The 21,622-nt window shown below is 43.4% G+C and overlaps 1 protein-coding gene across 2 annotated transcripts in view; it reads right to left on the bottom strand.

Moving 5' to 3' along the window:
* The window catches only part of STAM2 (signal transducing adaptor molecule 2), a 310,306-nt gene that overhangs the window by 165,607 nt on the left and 123,077 nt on the right, over positions 1-21,622 (bottom strand). For both annotated transcript variants that reach the window (XM_069225179.1, XM_069225180.1), the window contains exon 6: positions 7,032-7,101. In XM_069225179.1, coding sequence (XP_069081280.1) covers positions 7,032-7,101 — 70 coding nt within the window. The remainder of the gene's footprint in view (positions 1-7,031; positions 7,102-21,622) is intronic.

Genomic DNA, 21,622 nt, shown 5'->3' with positions numbered 1-21,622 from the left:
GGCAGTGTTCTGTAGGCATGGCACCCTGAAAGGGATGCAATCCCGACTTTACCTTTTTCTGAAAATCTATTTCCTAAGGAACAGTTCCAATAGCATAATTCACGTCTCAATTAACAGTCTGTATATGAACATTAAAAGGAGGGCCAGGAAACTCAAATTGGTAGCTTTCACACAGTACAAAAGCTGCAGACAGAGGTAAATACTGTTACAGTCTCAGTAAGAATATTAGTTCAGTTGTGCGACCTCAAAACATATCTTTAGTAGAAATTCTAGTCTGCTCACTCCACATTATGTAATGTGCTGCAATCTTCCATCAACACTAACTGGCACCAGGAAGAGTTATGGAGGTAAAGTAAGAAATACAGATGTATGGATTAAGGAACAGAAAGCGGGGAGGGGGTCGAGCAAGAGAAGCACTGAAACAGAGAAAAGGAAATAAATTAATGTTCTCTGCTATAAGTAAATATTTCACACAAAGGACTGTCGCATATAAAAACACATAAGCATATCAATTTAGTTTATACATACATATATTTCTTTTACCACAAAGTCCCTCCTGTTTCCTCTTTGACTATTCTTTCCATATTATACATATTATCCAAAACGCAGCCTATTATCCTTAACTACAAGTTTGTATTGAGAAATGTTAATCAGGACAAGGTACTCTCATTCTAAATATTAAACATGCAACAGATATTTAGTTTCTTAACTGAACAATGCCTTTATTAATTCTATTCTGTGGAATTTGTTTGAATTTGAGTCTAGGATACGTTACCTTAGCCCCTGGACCTGTAAAAGGGAATCTTGTGCTGCCTTGCTGGAATATTGCTTGTTGCTCTGGTCACTGGCAGTCACAACAAAATATTCAATCAAAGCCCACTTGGCTTTACTTGTTGTTCTCATCAGAGAACAATGTCAGTGTCATTTTTCTGTCTCGGAGTTAGAAGTTTGTCAAGTCCTTTCACATGCGCTAATTGGGTGTGTTTTATCAGTGGGGTTTTTTCTGCTCTGGTGGAATGCATCTGGTATGGCCCACCAGTAAGGATGCTTCATTAGTAGGCCCAGCACAAATTATGGGGTTTGTGCCACAAGTTGGTAAGTTGTCTGTGACCTAAAGTAAGCAACAGCACCACCAGCACAAGCCAGTTTCAGATGTGTGGGTGGTGCAGAGATCACTGTCCGGGATCTTTTCACTTGGGTTTTCTTCAGGCTCACTCCCAACTCCTACATCCTTGGGCTTCTCTTCAGGGCTTGGAGATCTCGTCAAAGACAATCAGTGTCAACAGTTGCTGCTGTTACAGTGCTTTTGGCACCTCCATTTCAGAACACCTTCAGCCACAGTTGTCACCTCTGCCATAGAAACATGCCTGGGACACAATCAGACTGAACTCACAATCTTTAGATGAAGATCACTCAGTCTGTCGTAGCGTTGGTGGCACTTTGCCTCATCTGAGATCCTCACAGTTCCTGAAAAAGGTAATCTTGGGTTGACAATGATGTGGAACTCCAGGATGTTTGTCATGACATCCAGGCACAACAACTTGCAATTCCTGCCTTGCCTTCACACCCCAGTTTCAGCCAGTTCTTGACTAGTCCAGCAGTTTCATTTTGCAACCAGTTTTGAGCAGTCCTGCATTTTCGTGAATTCCATGTGGACTGATCCAGCCATGGGATTTGTGACAGCTGTGGGAAGCTGGGAGTCACTTCTAAGGAGCACACCAAAACAACAGCAAAAAGGCAAGGGAGGCTGTTGCATTTAACTACCTGTTAACCTGTGAGGGTATAATTTCCCATTAAGCAATGGATCGGGGGGGCTATATAGTAGCCCTTTGTCTCCTTTCTTAATATCACCAACATTTAAGTGTTTGACCTACTGAAAGGGATCCTTGGAAGGTTTTGAAGTGGAAAGCTGTGCAATATGCATTTGCTGCCTGGGCTTTCCCTCAAAGCCTCCATCTCAGGTACCATACAGAATATGTTCAATACAAAATGGAACCCCTCATTGTAGTTGCAGCCACATGCTTGTTGTGCAAGCAACATCCACTTCTCCTATTGGCATGCTTAAGACCCAGTTACAGGAACTGGCAGAACAATTTTTAACATGAGAGAAGCGAACATTCACCCACCTAACAAATGGGGTCACCCCATTTTTTAACTTTGAACACCCTCCAAAGAAGAGTCTGTACCTTAATGGCATACCCTTTTAAAGACTTCACATGGTTGACAGGTATGCATTTACGACTGCTAAGTCACCTTCTGCCAGGGTTATGGCCAACCCTCTGTAGTTTGGTAAAATACACCACACACGCCTGAGATAAGCACACTGGCATAGAACCTTAGAGATGCTTACACCACTGTGATTTAAACCACTTCAAAATTCTACATTATTCAGCTATCTGCAATGCTTCAAAATGTTCATCGAAGTTATGAAAATAAACATCCACACATTTTAAATGTCCTTGTTACACAGAATGTTGCCTATCAAAGTGTAATACAACTAGTTAAGATAGGTAGGTGCCCAGAGATCTATTGGTGGATAATCTATTGTCAACAGAAGCACTGGCTTATCTCACATATATATTTAACAACTGGTCACAATCTTTAAGCCACAACCTACTTTGAAATATATCTCTGTAAACCATATCAGGCGTCCTCTGCCTTAATCTTGTTTATTATAGAATACTACTGATAGACAGTTTGTCACAGTGGAGCATGAAGCTTTTAATATGCACAAGCACACCTGCACCCAGGGCTTATGTTATTTTCATCTACCACACCCACTTTATATACACAGTAACTCTAAGCTGTATATGACGGTCATCGGTGATGCCATCAATATTGTCATTTAATATGCCATGACTGGTTGAATATACAAGTCTATAAGCAGAGCATGGCGAGATTCAAGTCATAGTTAGCGCAGCTAACTATAATTGTCAATTTCAATGTTTTAGTTTATAAACATTAATTTTTAATATCTTTTCCACACACCACTACAATGTCAATCTAACCTTTGTTTTTCTTCAGTGAATCTTAGTGATTCTATAGATACACAAACACATACACTGTGTTTTTTTTAAAATTAGTACTGTCTGAAAGTTTATGTACAGGAACACATCTTTAGAAAAGTATTATGTATGTTATATGTAGATAACACCTTTAGGGAAATGTAATTTTCCTATCAAAAAATGCTTTGCACTCTGCCCCACTGCTAAATTAGTGTGTTTTATAGGATGGGTACTTTAGGATTGCATAATACAGTACCTAAATGTGGCAGGCACAAATGACAGGCTTCTCTATCTCCTACAGGACAGTATTCTCTTTTGTCTATTCCTTATCATACTTTTTGATTCTTTGTTAGTTATGTTATCTTACCTATTATAATTATTGTTATCGGTTTTTAAGATTACTTGCTATAATACCTTTTAGATTTTTATTATTCTTTATCTTTGTATTTAACTGCCAATCAAAAACAAGCATTGAATGAATGAAAGATGTACTTATAAAGCTCACTGCCACTCCCAAAGGAGCATCCTTGAGCTAAGCAGAGACAAGTATGATTATAGAGCACGCTGTGATCTGCGAGAGGTGTAAATCAGAGAATAAGTGAATAGCACAATGCATTGGGGATCTGAAAGATCCATGTCTTAATGTGCTTTCTAAAAATGGCTTCTGAGTCAATGAGTCTCAAGTGCTTGGGTAGATAGTTCAAAACCTTTGTACCAAGGACTGCAAAGGATTTTCCACCATGTGTTTTAAGTCTAAACATAGGAGGCTTTAGGAGATTGGCATATGAAGACCTCAGCCTTTGTGAAATCATGTATCGGGTGTGCCAGGAAATTAAATATTTAGGCCCTAATACTCTTTAAGCTCTGAAAGTGAGTAATAGCATTGAATTTTGAAAATTACCCTTTTATGCATAGGCAGCCAGTACAGTGCTTCCAGAGCTGCTGACATAGAGGATCATCGGGGGAGTTTTAATATCAAACTTCGCAGCAGCGTGTTGTACCACACCTGTAGTTTCTGAATAGTTTGTTTTGATGAACCTGCATTCAAACTGTTGCAATAGTCCAATCTGGATGCTATTAAAGTAAAGGCCACTGTCTTTCTTGCCACTAACAGACGGTAGTCAAAGAACTTTTTAGTGATTGTGTTAGACTAAACAACATTCCTGCCACTGCTAGAGCTTGTGGGCGGAATGACAAAGAAGCATCAAATTTTACTCTAAGGTTTCTCCTTTGTTTTTACACCCCTGACCGTAGTTGGTGGTGGGGGTGTAAAATTGGGCCACCATAATTCCGGATCGAGCACACTAGAGTGCTCCAGGAGCTGTACTTGCAGCCATGTAGAAAGCTGCATTACCCACCATCATTTAAGAAGCACAATTAGTTCCACTCACACACTGCCTTCCATCTCTTCAAATGTTCAATCAGAGCACACAAACCTTTAGCACCGAATTACCAGACTGTCACAAACAAGTCTTTCAAACGTGTAAACTGCTTCAGAAATATCTACTCATAGCACTATATACCTTAGAAGATGATACGTCCATCTTTGACATTCTCAACAAATGAGAACTCACCCCTACAAACTCACCCACACTCTCACCACTATCAGTCTAAGCCAATCAATACATTATCTTACTTACTAATGAACTACCCCCTAGAAGCCATAAGTCAAGCTCTCGAGTCTGAATGCACCTTTATGGGCCACAACCATAGTGGATGCCCCCACTAGTCATCATTCAACCATACATTAAATTGCAATGCAGACACAATCAATGCAAAACACAGGAATATCACAGCAAACTGGAGCTCATAATTAAATAAAAAAAAGGTAAAAGTGCAAACAGAAACAGAGGCAAGTACATAACAAAAATACAGATTGTGCATATTACTCAAATTCTTTCATCACCACCATTCCTCCAACACTGTCAACTGAATTCAATTTAAACCACCTAATATTAAAAACATCACTGGTGTGTGAGGTTGAGTTCCAATCAAAGAAGCAAAACAACGTGTCAGTCTAACCGCAGTCTGACAAATTAGCAATTCCATTGAAAACTGTAAAGTCCTCAAAACTATTATTTGAATTAACAAATTCATCATATTTAATCCAACACAGATAGAAAAACTATTAAATGCATTCATCTGGGCAGAGCAACCTAATGTAAATGCATTAAATTAACTGATTCTGTCTGAAATTTTAAAACACTGGAAGTCTTCTATGAGCCACCTTCTCTCCTTCACAACATGCCTCTCAGGAATTCTACTCACACACATTTACATCATCAATATCTTGCTCTCACTTTACCCATCAGGCTCAAAAGGGGTAAGACTGCTCACCGACAAAATCAAGCTCCTCAATAACCACATCTAAGACCTGCTAGGCTTTTCTTATTTTGAAGAAAAGACAAGACAGGCAGGATGTTGTCTACCCAGAACCCTCTAGGACTAGGCTGCTAGACATGAGATAATGAGGGAAATGCAGTAAGAAATGCCTATGCGTGCTCTTAGTGTGGCTGCCAGAACTGAGAAGTAAAGGTCAAGAACAGTGGACAGAAGTGTTACTGCATCTTGGTGTGCTGACTGACAGCTGCAGCAAGCTGGATGTCATGTTCCAGAAGGATGTGAGAGATGCCAATCTCGGGAGCAAAAGGTGGATCCCAGTTCTTGTTAGCAGAGGAGGCCAGTACAAACAATGGGGCTGTGAAAGAGGGTGGGGATTCAACCAATTTATGATAATAGGAGGAGGGACAAATGGGAGAAACTAATAAGATTGTGTTTTTCCTCCCCTGAAGTGGGGCATCAGAGAAAATGGAAACAAAACCAAATCCACTTAGGGAAAGAAATGGGCAGAAATAAGAGGGAGGAGCAGAGATTGCATTAGAAAAGGAGACTATCGGATCCTTTTGTTGCCCCGAACCTGGGGAGACTGAAGGTGTTACCATTGCTCTCCTTATAAGCCTGGTAGTCCCAGCCTGAGGAAGATGACGCTTTATGCCAGAGAACTTATGTTGGCAGATTCCGGCTATTAGAATGCAACCAATAAAGGTATGGTGAAAATCACTGTCCGGAAGTAAGCGTCGTTCAGGCCTGTAACAAGAATCAGAACAAATGAACAAGATTGCCCTTTTATCTATCATCAACGAACCTGGTGTAATAACATATGGTGGTAATTTTACTGATGTCAACTTGGAACACTGCTTCTACAGGATTCTAATTTTTCACATTTGGAATATTGCAGCTCCCTTCTTATCTGACTCATTAACCCCAAGGGACATTTAATGAGTGCCATACATGCAGACACCAGTCTCAAAGGACCACAGAAATCCAATCACATCACACTACTTTGACTGACCTAAATTAAATGCCCCTGATAGGCTGCAGCATCTTAAAGATCTGCTTAATCATGTATAAAGGTGTGATGGTAGCATATCAATCAGAGAAAATAACCATCTCTTGCAGTCAATGTAACACCAGAAGATTGGATTTAGAACTGCAGAAAGAAAAAACACAGAAGCAAACCTCCTGAATCTATAGTCAAAGGCTAGGGATGACCTTCGTCTTCTCCCCATAGACATCAGACTCCAATTACTTTTTTGAAGTTCTGAAAGGTGCTCAAAACTCACCTCTTTGGGAAATACTTTTATGGTGATATTGGAAATACTCCTCTGAGTGCCAACTGAACTCAACAGCCTAACGTCTTGCAATCCAAGTACTTCCCCACTGATAAAACAACCACCCCAGATCCTGGCTTTCCACACCGTGTACCATTCCTGTAGACCCTTCCTCACCGAAACCCACTCTGCTTGTACAGTAATCTATTGCTTTTATAGCTAGGTGTGCAACATTTGGATTATTGATTTAGTTTATGTTTTGGATGTTCTTTACTGAATACAAGTGCAGCAAACTACGGTTAAGTGTATAACTGTCCTTAACAGCAATGACAACATTTTAAGAAATAATTTATTTACATTTCCAGTATTATTCATTTATGTTTGGTTTTAAGTTTCTTTTTGGTGTTTGGCATACCTTTTGCTATTTCCTCATCTTCTTTATTTTTAACAGGCAAAGCCCCATTCTTCGGTGCACCGGAGATGACCTACAAAAGGGATGACAATGTCATTCCAATAATACATACTCAATGTGCATTTCTATATTAATATCTAACATTGCTAATGTTTAACACAAAAAATGTACCTCCATTTTCATGGTGCGAATACACTCAATAATAAAATAGCTTCTTTTAAACTAGTCAAGTAAGAAAACATTGACAATTCAGCAAGTCTGCCTTTACATATTATTTCTTGTAGGGAACAACAGACATAAAACATCAGGGAAGACTCTCTTAAGTCCGGGTTGAGTGCATCCATGCAACAGTGCGACCTTCGTGATTATCTCTATTCATTCTCTCCTCTTAACCAAAGATTCCCTCTCTTTCCCCTTAACACTAGATGTCCTCTACATCTCATGCAGTCATGTTCAAAGAGTTAGGAAGAAGACCAACAAAGCCTGACACACTGTTTCTTCCTTGTGATTCTCAGCCAGAACCTTCTGAATTGACTGGGCTAGGCCTCTAATGCTTTCTAGACTCAAACAATGTACACCTCATCAACGGAGGGTCCTGGCTCCTGTAGCCTGGCAAAGCATATGGTTCAAGAACAGTTTTCAAATTTAGGCCAAGATTCCGATTTGAGGTTTAACTGCTGAGCTACTGATGCCCACTCCTTTCCTGTAGGAATCACTGTGGAAAAGAGAATCAGTCTGCTTTTATACTAAGTTACAAAAACTTTTATGGAAGAAGAAACACTGAAACTAGTCATTTGGCAAATAGAACATATGTAGGTAATATAAATAAGTCGTTATACATAGAAGTTATCTGTAAAAAAAAGAAGAAAAAAGAATCCTGCATATAAGCAAAACAATTCAGTGTTTATGCCTAACAATTAAATTCCACTGGAGGAGAACTGGAGTAGTTTACCTTTTGTAATTGCCTACCAGCCCTCAGAATCTACCTTCAGCGAACATGTTGCACTCTTCTTTGACAACTACTAAGACAGTCTTAAAAAACAAAGGATTTCTAAAGTAATTTAATAACAATGTCCAACAGTAAAAATCAGAACAGTCTACTAAATCAGAATAGCATCCTGTTACAATATGAACTGCAGTTAAACATACAATTAGTTAGGGGAATAGAAACTATGAGGCCCTTTTGCTCAATCTGACACTCACACTTCAAAATATGCATAGTTCAAAATAATTATAAATGAAGCTTCACTATTATTCGAAAATCATTTATTGTATTATTTTCAGATATCATTTTAGACTAATCGTATTATACTTCTTTAATAGGTTCTTTGTACCATACTGACGTTCAATATTCCAAACTAAACTCATCAAGACTACCCTCCTGTACTCTTCACTAGAATTAATTTTGACATATTCCATCACCCCAGAAGACGTACTATTCAGTCCTCGATTACTGTTCTTTAGTGCACAATGAGGTTTCACAGATGACATCTTTATTATCCAAGCAATAAAGAGCCACAAGTTTTCTATTACAATCATGCACCCTTACTTTGATAGAATGCTCACTTCTATTATAGGAGTTCTGTAATGATACACGTCACTAAGAAGACTGCTGAGATGGGATGACATTATTGACTGTCACTTTCTTTTGTTTTCATTATCAATGCTATTATGTTGACTTCATTACAACGGTTCTCTGTATGTAACTGATTACAGATAATTAAGCACCAGGACACCCTTAAGTGTGACAGTGCACTTTACAGATACACGTTACATTTATATGCTTATACTGCTTTTCTTACACAAAGTGGTTGGAATACAACAGCACAGATCCTTAACATTTATAGAAGTGTATTGCATTGAAAAAAATGTAGTTTATGGGCAAAAACACATGCTCGCTGTTTAGATCCAGTTGACAGATTAATAAACTATGAAAGTACCACAGCAACCAATATCGGACCTCATCAAGTTTTCAAATTTCACTTCTTTCATTTTTGTTCAATGACTAATGTAAAGTACTTTTATACTGACCATCCATACTGATTCTGTATTTGCCCGCAGATGCAACATCCTAGGTCATACCTTTAGTACAAGCTATGAACCCTATCATCTACTGGGTGGATTTTGTTACAGAATTCAGGTGAATTTTCTAACGAAACACAATCAAACAATATAATAATCATGTGGATTTGAAAACGACAGTGAGATATTCTGACATACCTAACCCAAGTCAATCACTGTAGGAAGCTGATCTGGTGTGTAGTGGGTACTTACTTACACCTTATACCAGGTCCAGGTATCATCTCTTAGTGAAATGTAGGCAGTGTCTAGAAGCCAGGCTCTCTAGAGGTAGCTGTGGATGAGCAGCCAAGGCTTACCAAGGAGACATGCAAAGCCCATGCAATACCACTGTAGTCACACAACACTAACACACATGAAAGAAAACACTCAGTTGTACAAAAATAAAGATACTTTATTTTTGGAACAAATCACCACAAAATACTGGAAGGACAACCCACCAATAGGAGATAAGTAACACTAAATATAAACACTAGCAATTAGAAATAGGCATAGAAAAGGTTAGAAAACAGTGCAAATAGTAATAACCAATAGTGACCTGTAGGACGTTGGCACTGTATATACTATCTCAAAGTATAAGATAGTGTGACAGAGTCAAAGGGCTCCCCTTAGAAGTTGATAGTGGCAAAAGAACAAGTTACTTACCTTCGGCAACGCCTTTTCTGGTGGGTACACTAGCTACCTGTGGATTCCTCACGTAATGAATTTTCCCCATGCGCCAGCATCCGACGGAAATTTTCTTCTAGCTCTGCACGTCAACGAGGACGTCACAATTGCGTGACTCCCATGCGACGTGCCTTTGAGGCGAAGAGGTGACTACCAACAATACATATTTGAAATGAACTCCATAATACTACATAAACACAACTACAAAACTATATATATATACATATATACACACACATATATATATGGCATGAGACGCTGCAGATTCACATGCTGTGCATATCCCGCCATCTAGTATTGGGCTCGGAGTGTTACAAGTTGTTTTTCTTCGAAGAAGTCTTTTCGAGTCACAAGATCGAGGGACTCCTCCCCGATCGGGTCCATTGCGCATGGGGGTCGACTCCATCTTAGATTGTTTTCCCCGCAGAGGGTGAGGTAGGAGTTGTGTATATAGTAATAGTGCCCATGCAATGGAGTAAGTATGTATGTACATAATGTGACTAAAAGCGATATATTTACAAATTTACAAATGTACAAGTTCAATTTTTTTATCAACTTATAATGGCTACAGGCTCCGGGGGAGGTGGGAGGGTGCATGTGAATCTGCAGCGTCTCATGCCACGAACAGATGTACACTGGGTAAGGGACTTTTTCCGTTCGATGGCATGTGTAGCTGCAGATACACATGCTGTGCATAGACTAGTAAGCAGTTATCTCCCCAAAAGCGGTGGTTTAGCCTGTAGGAGTTGAAGTTGTTTGAAAAAATTTTATTAATACTGCTTGTCCTACTGTGGCTTGTTGTGTTGTTAACACATCCATGCAGTAATGTTTAGTAAATGTATGAGGCGTAGACCATGTGGCTGCCTTACAGATTTCTGTCATTGGTATGTTTCCTAGAAAGGCCATGGTGGCACCTTTCTTTCTAGTGGAGTGTGCCTTTGGTGTAATAGGCAGTTCTCTCTTTGCTTTCATATAACAGGTTTGAATACATTTAACTATCCATCTGGCAATGCCTTGTTTGGATATTGGATTCCCTGTCTGAGGTTTTTGGAAAGCTACAAACAATTGTTTTGCGAATTTGTTTGGTTCTATCAATGTAGTACATTAGTGCTCTTTTTATGTCTAATGTATGTAATGCTCTCTCAGCTACAGAATCTGGTTCTGGAAAGAACACTGGGAGTTCCACTGTTTGATTTAAGTGGAACGGTGATAAGACTTTTGGCAAGAATTTGGGATTTGTGCGTAGAACTACTTTATGTTTGTGTATTTGTGTAAAGGGTTCTTGTATGGTAAAGGCTTGTATTTCACTTACTCTTCTGAGAGATGTAATAGCTATTAGAAGGCTACTTTCCATGTTAAGTACTGTATCTCACAAGAGTGCATGGGTTCAAATGGTGGACCCATGAGCCATGTTAATACGATATTGAGGTTCCACGAAGGAACTAGTGGTGTTCTTGGTGGAATAATCCTTTTCAGACCCTCCATAAATGCTTTTATGACTGGGATTCTGAATAGTGAAGTAGAATGTGTAATTTGCAGATAGGCCAAAATTACTGTGAGATGTATTTTAATGGATGAAAAGGCTAACTTAGACTTTTGTAAGTGTAGTAGGTAGCTTACAATGTTTTTTGCAGATGCGTGTAATGGTTGGATTTGATTATTATGACAGTAATAAACAAATCTTTTCCACTTATTTGTGCAGCAATGTCTTGTAGTAGGTTTCCTAGCCTGTTTGATGACCTCCATGCATTCTTGTGTAAGGTCTAGATGTCCGAATTCTAAGATTTCAGGAGCCAAATTGCTAGATTGAGCGATGCTGGATTCGGGTGTCTGATCTGTTGTTTGTGTTGAGTTAACAGATCTGGTCTGTTTGGCCTTTTGATATGAGGCACTACTGATAGGTCTAGTAGTGTTGTGTACCAAGGTTGTCGTGCCCAAGTTGGTGCTATTAGTATTAGTTTGAGTTTGTTTTGACTCAATTTGTTTACCAGATATGGAAGGAGTGGGAGAGGGGGAAAAGCGTAAGCAAATATCCCTGACCAACTCATCCATAACGCATTGCCTTGGGAGTGAGGCTGTGGGTACCTGGATGCGAAGTTTTGGCATTTTGCGTTTTCTTTTGTTGTGAATAAGTCTATTTGCGGTGTTCCCCATCTTTGGAAGTAAGTTTGTAGTATCTGGGGATGAATTTCCCATTCGTGGATCTGTTGGTGATCCCGACTGAGATTGTCGGCTAACTGGTTTTGAATTCCTGGTATGTATTGCGCTATTAGGCGAATGTGGTTGTGAATCACCCAATGCCAAATCTTTTGTGCTAAGAGACACAACTGTGTCGAGTGTGTCCCTCCCTGTTTGTTCAGGTAATACATTGTTGTCATGTTGTCTGTTTTGACAATAATGTGTTTGTGGGCTATTAGTGGTTGAAATGCTTTCAACGCTAGAAACACTACTAGTAGTTCTAACTGATTTCTATGAAGTTGTTTCTGTTGAGTGTCCCATTGTCCCTGGATGCTGTGTTGGTTGAGGTGTGCTCCCCACCCTACCATGGAAGCGTCTGTTGTGATCACGTATTGAGGCACTGGGTCTTGGAAAGGCCGCCCTCGGTTTAAATTTATACGATTCCACCATTGAAGCGAAGTGTATGTTTGGCAGTCTATCAACACTAGATCTTGTAGTTGACCCTGTGCTTGTGACCATTGTGTTGCTAGGCACCGTTGTAAGGGCCGCATGTATAATCTTGCGTTTGAGACAATGGCTATGCATGATGACATCATGCCTAGTAGTTTCATCACTAATTTTACCTGGAACCTTTGGTTTGGGTGCATGCTTTGTATTACGTTTTGGAATGTTTGTACCCTTTGTGGACTTGGAGTGGCAATCCCTTTTTTCGTGTTGATTGTTGCTCCCAAGTATTGTTGTATTTGACACGGCTGTAAGTGTGATTTTTGGTAGTTCAGTAAGAACCCTAGTTTGTGAAGGGTTTCTATGACATATTTTGTGTGTTGAGAACACCGTTCTTGAGTATTGGTCTTGATTAACCAATCATCCAGATACGGGAATACATGTATGTGCGGTCTTCTGATATGGGCTGCCACTACAGCAAGGCATTTTGTAAAGACCCTTGGTGCTGTTGTTGTCCCGAATGGCAACACCTTGAATTGGTAATGTACCCCTTGGATTACAAACCTTAAGTATTTCCTGTGCGAAGGATGTATGGGTATATGGAAGTACGCATCCTTGAGATCTAATGTTGACATGTAGTATTGTTGTTTGAGCAAGGGGATTACGTCTTGAAGTGTCACCATGTGAAAGTGATCTGATTTGATGTAAAGATTTAGTGTTCTGAGATCTAAGATGGGTCTTAGAGTTTTGTCTTTTTTGGGTATTAGAAAATACAGGGAGTAAACACCTGTTCCTTTCTGATGATTAGGTACTAGTTCTATAGCATGTTTTTGCAACAACGCTTGAACCTCTAGCTGTAATAGATCCATGTGTTGTTTGGACATGTTGTGTGTTCTTGGAGGCACATTTGGTGGTAATTGTAGGAATTCTATGCAATAACCATGTTGGATAATGGTTAGGACCCACAAGTCTGTTGTTATTTCTTCCCAGTTTTGGTAAAAATCTGTCAGTCTCCCCCCCACTGGTGTTATGTGTTGGGGATTTGTGACACTGAAGTCACTGTTTATTTTGAGGGGTCTTTGGAACTTTCCCCTAGTTTTAGGGAACTGTCCACCTCTGTATTGTCCCCGAAAGCCTCCTCTCTGATACTGGCTCTGGTATGTGGGTCTGGTTTGTGAGGTTGAGGGTTCTGTGCTTTGGGCCCAAAAAACCCCTCTAAATTGTGTCTTCCTAAATGTGCCTCTGCTCCGTGGGGAGTAGAGCGCGCCCATGGCGTTGGCCGTATCCGTGTCCTTTTTCAGCTTCTCGATAGCTGTGTCCACCTCCGGCCCAAACAACTGCTGTCCATTAAAAGGCATATTAAGCACAGCCTGTTGGATTTCATGCTTGAATCCGGAGGTGCGTAGCCATGCACAGTTCTTGCAGCTGTGTCTGCTGCATCCATTGCCGATCGTATCTGGTTATTCGAGATACTTTGGCCCTCTTCCACCAGTTGTTGTGCACGCTTTTGGAACTCTTTGGGCAGATGTTCTATAAAGTGCTGCATTTCATCCCAATGAGCTCTGTCATATCTTGACAACACAGCCTGGGAATTGGTAATGCGCCATTGATTGGCTGCTTGTGCTGCAACTCTTTTTCCCGCTGCGTCAAACTTTCGACTTTCTTTGCTGGGTGGTGGTGCATCTCCAGAGGTGTGTGAATTAGCCCTTTTACGTGCTGCGCCTACTACTACTGAGTCAGGTGTCAGTTGCTGTGTGATGTACACAGGGTCTGTAGGGGGAGGCTTGTACTTTTTCTCCACCCTAGGTGTGATGGTCCTGCCTTTGACGGGCTCTTGAAATACTTACTTTGCGTGTTTCAACATCCCTGGTAACATTGGAAGACTCTGGTACTGACTATGTGTTGAGGACAAAGTATTAAATAAAAAGTCATCTTCAATCGGTTCAGCGTGCAGTGTCACATTGTGAAAAGCAGCTGCTCTGGACATCACCTGCGTGTAAGCAGTACTGTCTTCAGGTGGTGATGGTCTTGCTGGGTAGCAGTCGGGACTATTATCTGATACAGGCGCATCATAAAGATCCCATGCATCTGGGTCATCCTGGCTCATCCCTGTGTGCGTTGGAGACTGCATCATAGGTGGTGTAGCAATTGGTGATGGTTGCTGTGAGTGGTGTGGTGAAGGGGGCGGAGTTACTTGTTTTGCCACCTTTGTCTGTGGTTGTTTGTCTTTGTCTTGGAAAGCAAGTTTCCTTTTCATCCTTATAGGAGGAAGAGTTCTTATTTTCCCTGTATCCTTTTGAATATGGAGCCTTCTTTGTGTATAATCTGGCTCCCCTGCTTCTAGCTCTTGTCCAAATGTATGGCCTTGCAGTTGTGCTGAAAGGCCTTGTTCCTCGGTGTAGGAGCTTGTTTTCGGCTCCGAAGCAGGATGTTTCGGTACCGAAACCTTTTCAACAGTCTTTTTCGACTCTGAAGCCACTTTTTTTGGTTTCGGTGTTCCGATCTCTCGGTGCCGGTATCTCGATGTCGAGATTGCTCGGAACCTGGGTCCCGGTGTCGAGTATGTTCTGTGCCGGTATCTCGACCGGAGTCGGATGACTTCGACACATGTGTGCCCTTTTTCAGTGCCGATAAACGGTCACCGATTTTACGGGTTAAGCCATGGCCTGCCGGCAGTGGCGTCCCCTGGGCCTTCATGATTTTTGCGTGAGTTTTGGCCGGGGCTGTTTTACTCACGGTTTTCGGCGTCTGCTCTGTTTCGGGCTCGTCCGAGTCAGCAATAGAGAAAGTCTCTTCTTCCTTGATGTCGTGGTGTCCTGATGGCGCCGACGCCATTTGAAGCCTTCGTGCTCTCCGGTCCCGTAGCGTTTTCTTCGACCGAAACGCCCGACAGGCCTCGCAGGTATCCTCTTTATGTTCGGGGGACAAACACAAATTACAGACCAGATGTTGATCTGTGTAAGGATACTTGTTGTGGCATTCGGGGCAGAAGCGGAATGGGGTCCGTTCCATTAGCCTTGAAGATGCACGCAGTCGGGCCGACCAGACCCCGTCGGGGAATCGAATCCCCGAAGGGCTACGGGAGCTTTTTTTGATTCGGTGTCGATCTGCGTTAACTAACCAGATACCGAACGCAAACAATACCGTCAAATTTTCTGATATTTAACTAACTTTCCGAACCGAAACATGGAGCGAAGAGGAACACGTCCGAACCCGATGGCGGAAAGAAAACAATCTAAGATGGAGTCGATGCCAATGCGCAATGGAGCCGATAGGGGAGGAGTCCCTCGATCTCGTGACTCAAAAAGACTTCTTCGAAGAAAAACAACTTGTAACACTCCGAGCCCAACACTAGATGGCGGGATATGCACAGCATGTGTATCTGCAGCTACACATGCCATCGAACATATATATATATATATCTCACATATATAAACAATGACAACAGTATATACATACCAATAATATACAGATACACACCCAAGGAAATCTTGGCAAGACCATCCAGACAACGGGGAGGCGGGTGGGACCGTGAGGAATCCACAGGTAGCTAGTGTATCCACCAGAAAAGGCGTTACCGAAGGTAAGTTACTTGTTCTTCTGATGGATACAACTACCTGTGGATTCCTCACGTAATGAATAGAGTCCCAAAGCAGTACCGCACTCGGAGGTGGGTGCCTGAATGGTCAAACCAAGAAATCCTGCGGCACGGACCGTGCAAAATGGCCATCCCTCCTGACTTCAGAATCCAAACAATAATGCTTAGCAAGTGTGGAGGGATGCCCAAGTTGCGGCCTTACAGATGTCAACAACAAGAACACCTCTAGCCAAGGCTGAAGAAGTCAACTTAGCCCTGGTGGAATGGGCTCTTATCCCAACAGGAGGTTCCTTCTTCGCCGGAGAATAACACAATTTGATGCAAAGAATGACCCACCTGGATATTGTTCTCTTGTGGACCGCCTTGCCTTTCTTCTTCCCCACATAGCCGACGAAGAGCTGATCTTCCAGTCTGAACTCTCTCGTCCTGTCGACGAAGAAGCTCAATGCTCTTCTTGGACTTAGTCAGTGTGGTCTCTCCTCCTCCTTTGACGGATGAGGCGGAGGATAGAAGGAGGAAAGTGTAATGGACTGTCCTACATGAAAGGGTGTAACAACCTTCGGTAAGAAAGCCGCGTTGGTCCTACACCACCTTGCCCTCATAAAAGTAGGTGTATGGGGGCTTCACACTAAGTGCCTGGAGCTCACTCACCCTCCTAGCTGATGTAATGGCAACTAGAAAAACAGTTTTTAAAACTAATAACCTTAAGGGACATGAATGTATTGGTTCAAACGGTGAACCCATCAGAAATATTAGCACTAAGTTCAAGCCCCACTGAGGAATAATAAATGGAGTGGGAGGGAACCTGTTAGTTAGACCCATTTATGAACCTCAAAACTAATGGGGACTTAAACAAGGAGGGTTGGTCAGGTAGACACAGAAAGGCTGACAGCGCCGACAAGTACCCCTTAACAGTTGCAACTGCACAACCCCTCTGCGCCAAGAATAGCGCAAATTACAAAATGTCCAATAAGTGGGCACGTAAGGGATCAATTTGTCTCTCTCCACACCAAGTCAAAAATTTAGCCCACCTGCTAGCATAGATAGATTTGGTGGAGTGTCGCCTGGCCGATAAAATAACGTCCACCACTTCTGGCGGGAGAGAACAGGAACTCACATTGCCCCGTTCAATCTCCAGGCATGAAGGTGCAGGCTCTGGAGGTGGGGGTGTAGAACCTGCCCCTGCGACTTCGAGAGGAGGTCGGCCCTGTAAGGGAGACGAAGCGGAGGGCACAGAGAGAGTTGGAGAAGATCCGAGTACCATACCCTTCTTGGCCAATCCGGAGCTATCAAGATAACTTGGGCCCGGTCTTGGCGAATCTTCCTCAGTACCTGAGGGATCAAGGTTATGGGGGGGAAATGCATAAAGCAACTGGCAGACCAGGACCTCTGGAACGCATCTCCCAGCGCTCCTTGCACCGGATACTGGAGGCTGCAGAACAACAGGCAGTGCGCGTTCTCTCGAGTAGCAAACAGGTCTATCTGTGGATACCCCCACACCTGAAAGATGTAAAGGACCAGGTCTGGATGAAGACGCCACTCGTGATCAGTCGAGATGAGCCGACAGACTGTCCGCACGTACGTTCAAAACCCCAGCAAAATGGTTTGCCACTAAGCAAATCCGATGGTCCTGTGCCCAGGATCAGAGTCGCAGAGCGTCTCTCAAGAGAAGGTACGACCCAAACTGCTCCCTGTTTGTTTAAATACCACATCACGGTAGTGTTGTCAGTCAGGACCTGGACAGACTGACCACGAAGGGAAGGGAGCAAGGCTTTGAGAGCCAGAAGTATCGCCCGCAATTCCAACAGACTGATGTGAAACCTGTGTTCCACTGGAGACCAATGACGTTTGATCTCCAGGTCCCCGAGATGAGCTGCCCACCCTAGGGTGGAATCATCTGTTATCACAGTGGTCACTGGAAGTGGCAGCGAGAACGGTCTTCCTTGGGAAAGGTTGCCTTTCACAGCCCACCATCGTAGATCCACTGCAGTGTCCTCTGGAGATCTTTATCGACTCCTCGAGATCCCCTCTGTGTTGAAACCACTGCCTGCGGAGGCACCACTGAAGAGCCCACATGTGCCAGCGTGCATGAGTGACCAACAGAATGCAAGAAGCGAACAGACTAAGGACCTTGAGGACTGGAACGACCGCTCCATTCTGAAACATTGGAATCAACGCCTGAATGTCCTGAATCCGCTGAGGCGGAGGAAAGGCCCGACTCAATGTTGTGTCCAGTACTGCCCCTATGAACAGGAGGCGTTGAGAGGGCTCTAGGTGAGATTTAGGCACGTTCATAGAAAAGCCCAGATCGAACAACAACTGGGTTGTCATCTGCAGATGGTGCAGCACGAGCTCCGGAGACTTGGCTTTGATCAACCAATCGTCCAGGTAAGGGAATATTGCTATCCCCCTCCTCCTGAGTTCTGCTGCAATCACAGCCATCACCTTTGTGAAGACTCGAGGTGCTGAAGTAAGACCAAACGGAAGGACCGCAAACTGACAGTGTTGCAATCCCACCACAAACCGGAGATACTTCCTGTGCGACTTGAGTATTGGGATATGAAATTAAGCATCCTGCAAGTCGACAGACACCATCCAATCTCCTTCGTTCAATGCCAAAAGCACCTGAGCCAGGGTCAGCATTTTGAATTTCTCCTGTTTGAGGAACCAATTCAAAATCCTCAGGTCCCCTTCTTGGGGAATCAGAAAATATATCGAATAACAACCCTGACCCCCCTCCTGCTCTGGAACCAACTCCACTGCACCTTTTGATAAAAGGACTAGAACCTCCTGTTGTAACAACAGGAGATGGTCTTCCGTATAGAAAGATGGACGGGGAGGGATGGGAGGAGGAAACTCCCGAAAGGGAAGGGCATAGCCTTTCCCCACAATATCGATGACACAGGAGTCTGATGTTATTGACTCCTACATATGGAGAAAAGGCAACAACCTCCCCCCTTCAGGAGATGCATGTGGAGGGATTGATGGAGGACTAAGGCTGCTTTCCCTGCTGTACCCCTCTGGAGGAAGAGGAACAGGCAGTGTGCTGCTGGGTGGCCCCTCCTGTACGAACTCTACCCCGCCCCCTATGTGACATATAGGGGTGAGCAGTATTAGGTTGCTGGCCTGCTGGCTGGAATCTCCTCCGAAAGGAAGAGCCACGCCCAAACCTCCTGAACCTCCTAAATGATCTTAAAGGAGTAGAGGTGGAAGCTTGTAAGTCCAAGGATCTTGCGGTAGCCTACTCTCCTTGAACTGTTCCAAGGCAGAGTCAGCTTTTGTTCCGAAGAGTTTGTCTCCATTAAAAAGGTAAGTCTAGGAGGGTAGATTGTACATCGGAAGAGAATCCCGGCGACCTTAACCAGGCCTGTCTTCTGGTCGCTATGGATGTACCCACTGCCCTGGCCACCAAATCAGATGTGTCTAGCCCTGACTGGATGACCTGAGTTGTCGCCGCCTGTGCATCAGCCAAAAGGCTCAGAACATCCTGTGACAACCCAGTCTGTGCAGTCTTGGCCTCCTCCATTAGGGCATAGATGTACCTGCCCAAGACACAGGTTGCATTTGTCGACTTTAGGGCCATACAACATGAAGAGAAAGTTTTCTTCGCGGACTGTTCCATTTTCTTGGATTCTCTGTCTGACGGGACCCCAGAAAAGGACCCGGGAGCTGTACGCGAAGAACATGAGGCTTGCACCACCAAACTCTCCGGAGTCAGGTGTTTTGAAAGAAATCCTGGATCCCCAGGAGCCACTTGGTATCTTCTTGCTACAGATCTATTCACTGCAGCAGAGGACACAGGCTTTTTCCACACTTCCAAGATTGGATTCATGAGTGCCTCATTAAAGGGGATAAGCGGTTCCGCCACAGCTGAAGCAGGGTGCAATACCTCAGTGAGGATTTTAGTCTTAACTTCATCAGCGGGAAGTGGAATGTCAAGAAAATCCACTGCCTTCCTCACCACTGAGTGAATCGATGCAGCCTTTTCAGTGTACTCCACAGTAGAAGCCAAGTCCCATTCCGGGGAAGTGTCCATAGCGCTGTAGGTCCCCGACGGGCTCTCCGATCTCACCCTCTTCCAGGAGCTGTCTCCTATAATCCTGCTCTTCAAGTAGTCGAAGAGCTTTTCTCCTGGAGTGCAGTCTGACCTCAATTCTCGACAAGGCGTTTATCGATGCCAAAGACCTTGGTTGGTGTAGATCATCAAATCCATCCGACACCGGATCCATCAGCGCCGTGGGTTGATGGACCACCCTCTCCGGCGTTGATTGAAGCGGAGGTGAAGACATCGGGGCCAGGGCAGCAGAAGTCGTTGGCGTCACAGGCCTTCTAGGCGACGCAAACGGTACTGGCGCCGAACCAGCACCTCCCACAGGCCAAAAAGGCATGAAGGGCGTCGGTCTGCACAGAGTCGGAACACCCAAGTCAAATGCCATAGAACTCGAAGGTCCAGCAGATCCACCGCCCGGTGCCATGTTGGCGAAGATATTAAACATCGCATTTAAAAATGCGGCTGGATCCGTACCTGGCGCCGGGAAAGCCGGGTACTCCTGCGGTGCCGGTGCTTGAGGTGGAACCGACGTCGGATCGGGCACCTCCGATTGCGCCGGTGAGAAGGCAGGACTCTGATGAGGTTCGACCTCATAAACAGATGGTGACAGAGAAGCAGGAGCTGTCAACGGTTGAGGTGTCAAAGTCAGGCTAACCTCCCAACTCTTACGGCGCTGGGCCGACTGTGACCTCGAGAGGGACCGGTCCTTACTCGACCGAAATCATGACCCATGACGGCGCCGTGAGTCATGACGACGCCTCTTATGAGACTTCGAAGACTTAAAAGAAGATTTTCGATGATGATGTTTCTCCTTCTTCGACTTTGGCAAGAATAACTTAGCTTCCCGCTCTGAGTGCTTTGGGGTTCATCCATTGACAAGAACCGCATTCCTCGACATCATGATCGGAACTGAGACACCACAAACAATCATTATGTGGATCCGTAACAGACATACGGCCACCACACTTACAGGGCTTAAACCCAGATTTTTGTGGCCAAGACATTATTAACTAAGTATCACTACACAGAGATACAGTTGCTCCCTGGAGCCTCGGAGAAATAACAGTTACTCGAAGGCACGGAAAAAAAAGGGAACTGACGGCAGCATGCCGGCGAGGACCTCTTATTACCTGGATGACTTCAGGTGGCGTCGCGTGGGAGTCGGGCAATTATGACGTCCTCGTCGACGTGCAGAGCTAGAAGAAAATTTCTGTTGGATGCTGGCGCATGGGGAAAATTAGTTACGTGAGGAATCCACCGGTAGTTGTATCCATCAGAATTAGATAATACTAATGCTCTATTTTGTGGCAGTGTGGTCGAGCAGTAGGCTTATCAGAGGGTAGTGTTAAGCATTTGTTGTACACACACACAGGCAATAAATGAGGAACACACACTCAAAGACTTACTCCAGGCCAATAGGTTTCTATATAGAAAAATATATTTTCTTAATTTATTTTTACAACCACAAGATTCAAGATTTTAGGTAAGTACATAAAATGCAAGGTACTTCACAAAGTAAGTATATAACTTTAATTTAAAACAGAAGTACACACAGTTTCGGTTAAAATGGCAAATAGC

Source organism: Pleurodeles waltl, chromosome 3_1, assembly GCF_031143425.1.
Source record: "Pleurodeles waltl isolate 20211129_DDA chromosome 3_1, aPleWal1.hap1.20221129, whole genome shotgun sequence".
NCBI lineage: Eukaryota > Metazoa > Chordata > Amphibia > Caudata > Salamandridae > Pleurodeles > Pleurodeles waltl.
This window is presented reverse-complemented; position numbering and strand designations above follow the sequence as displayed.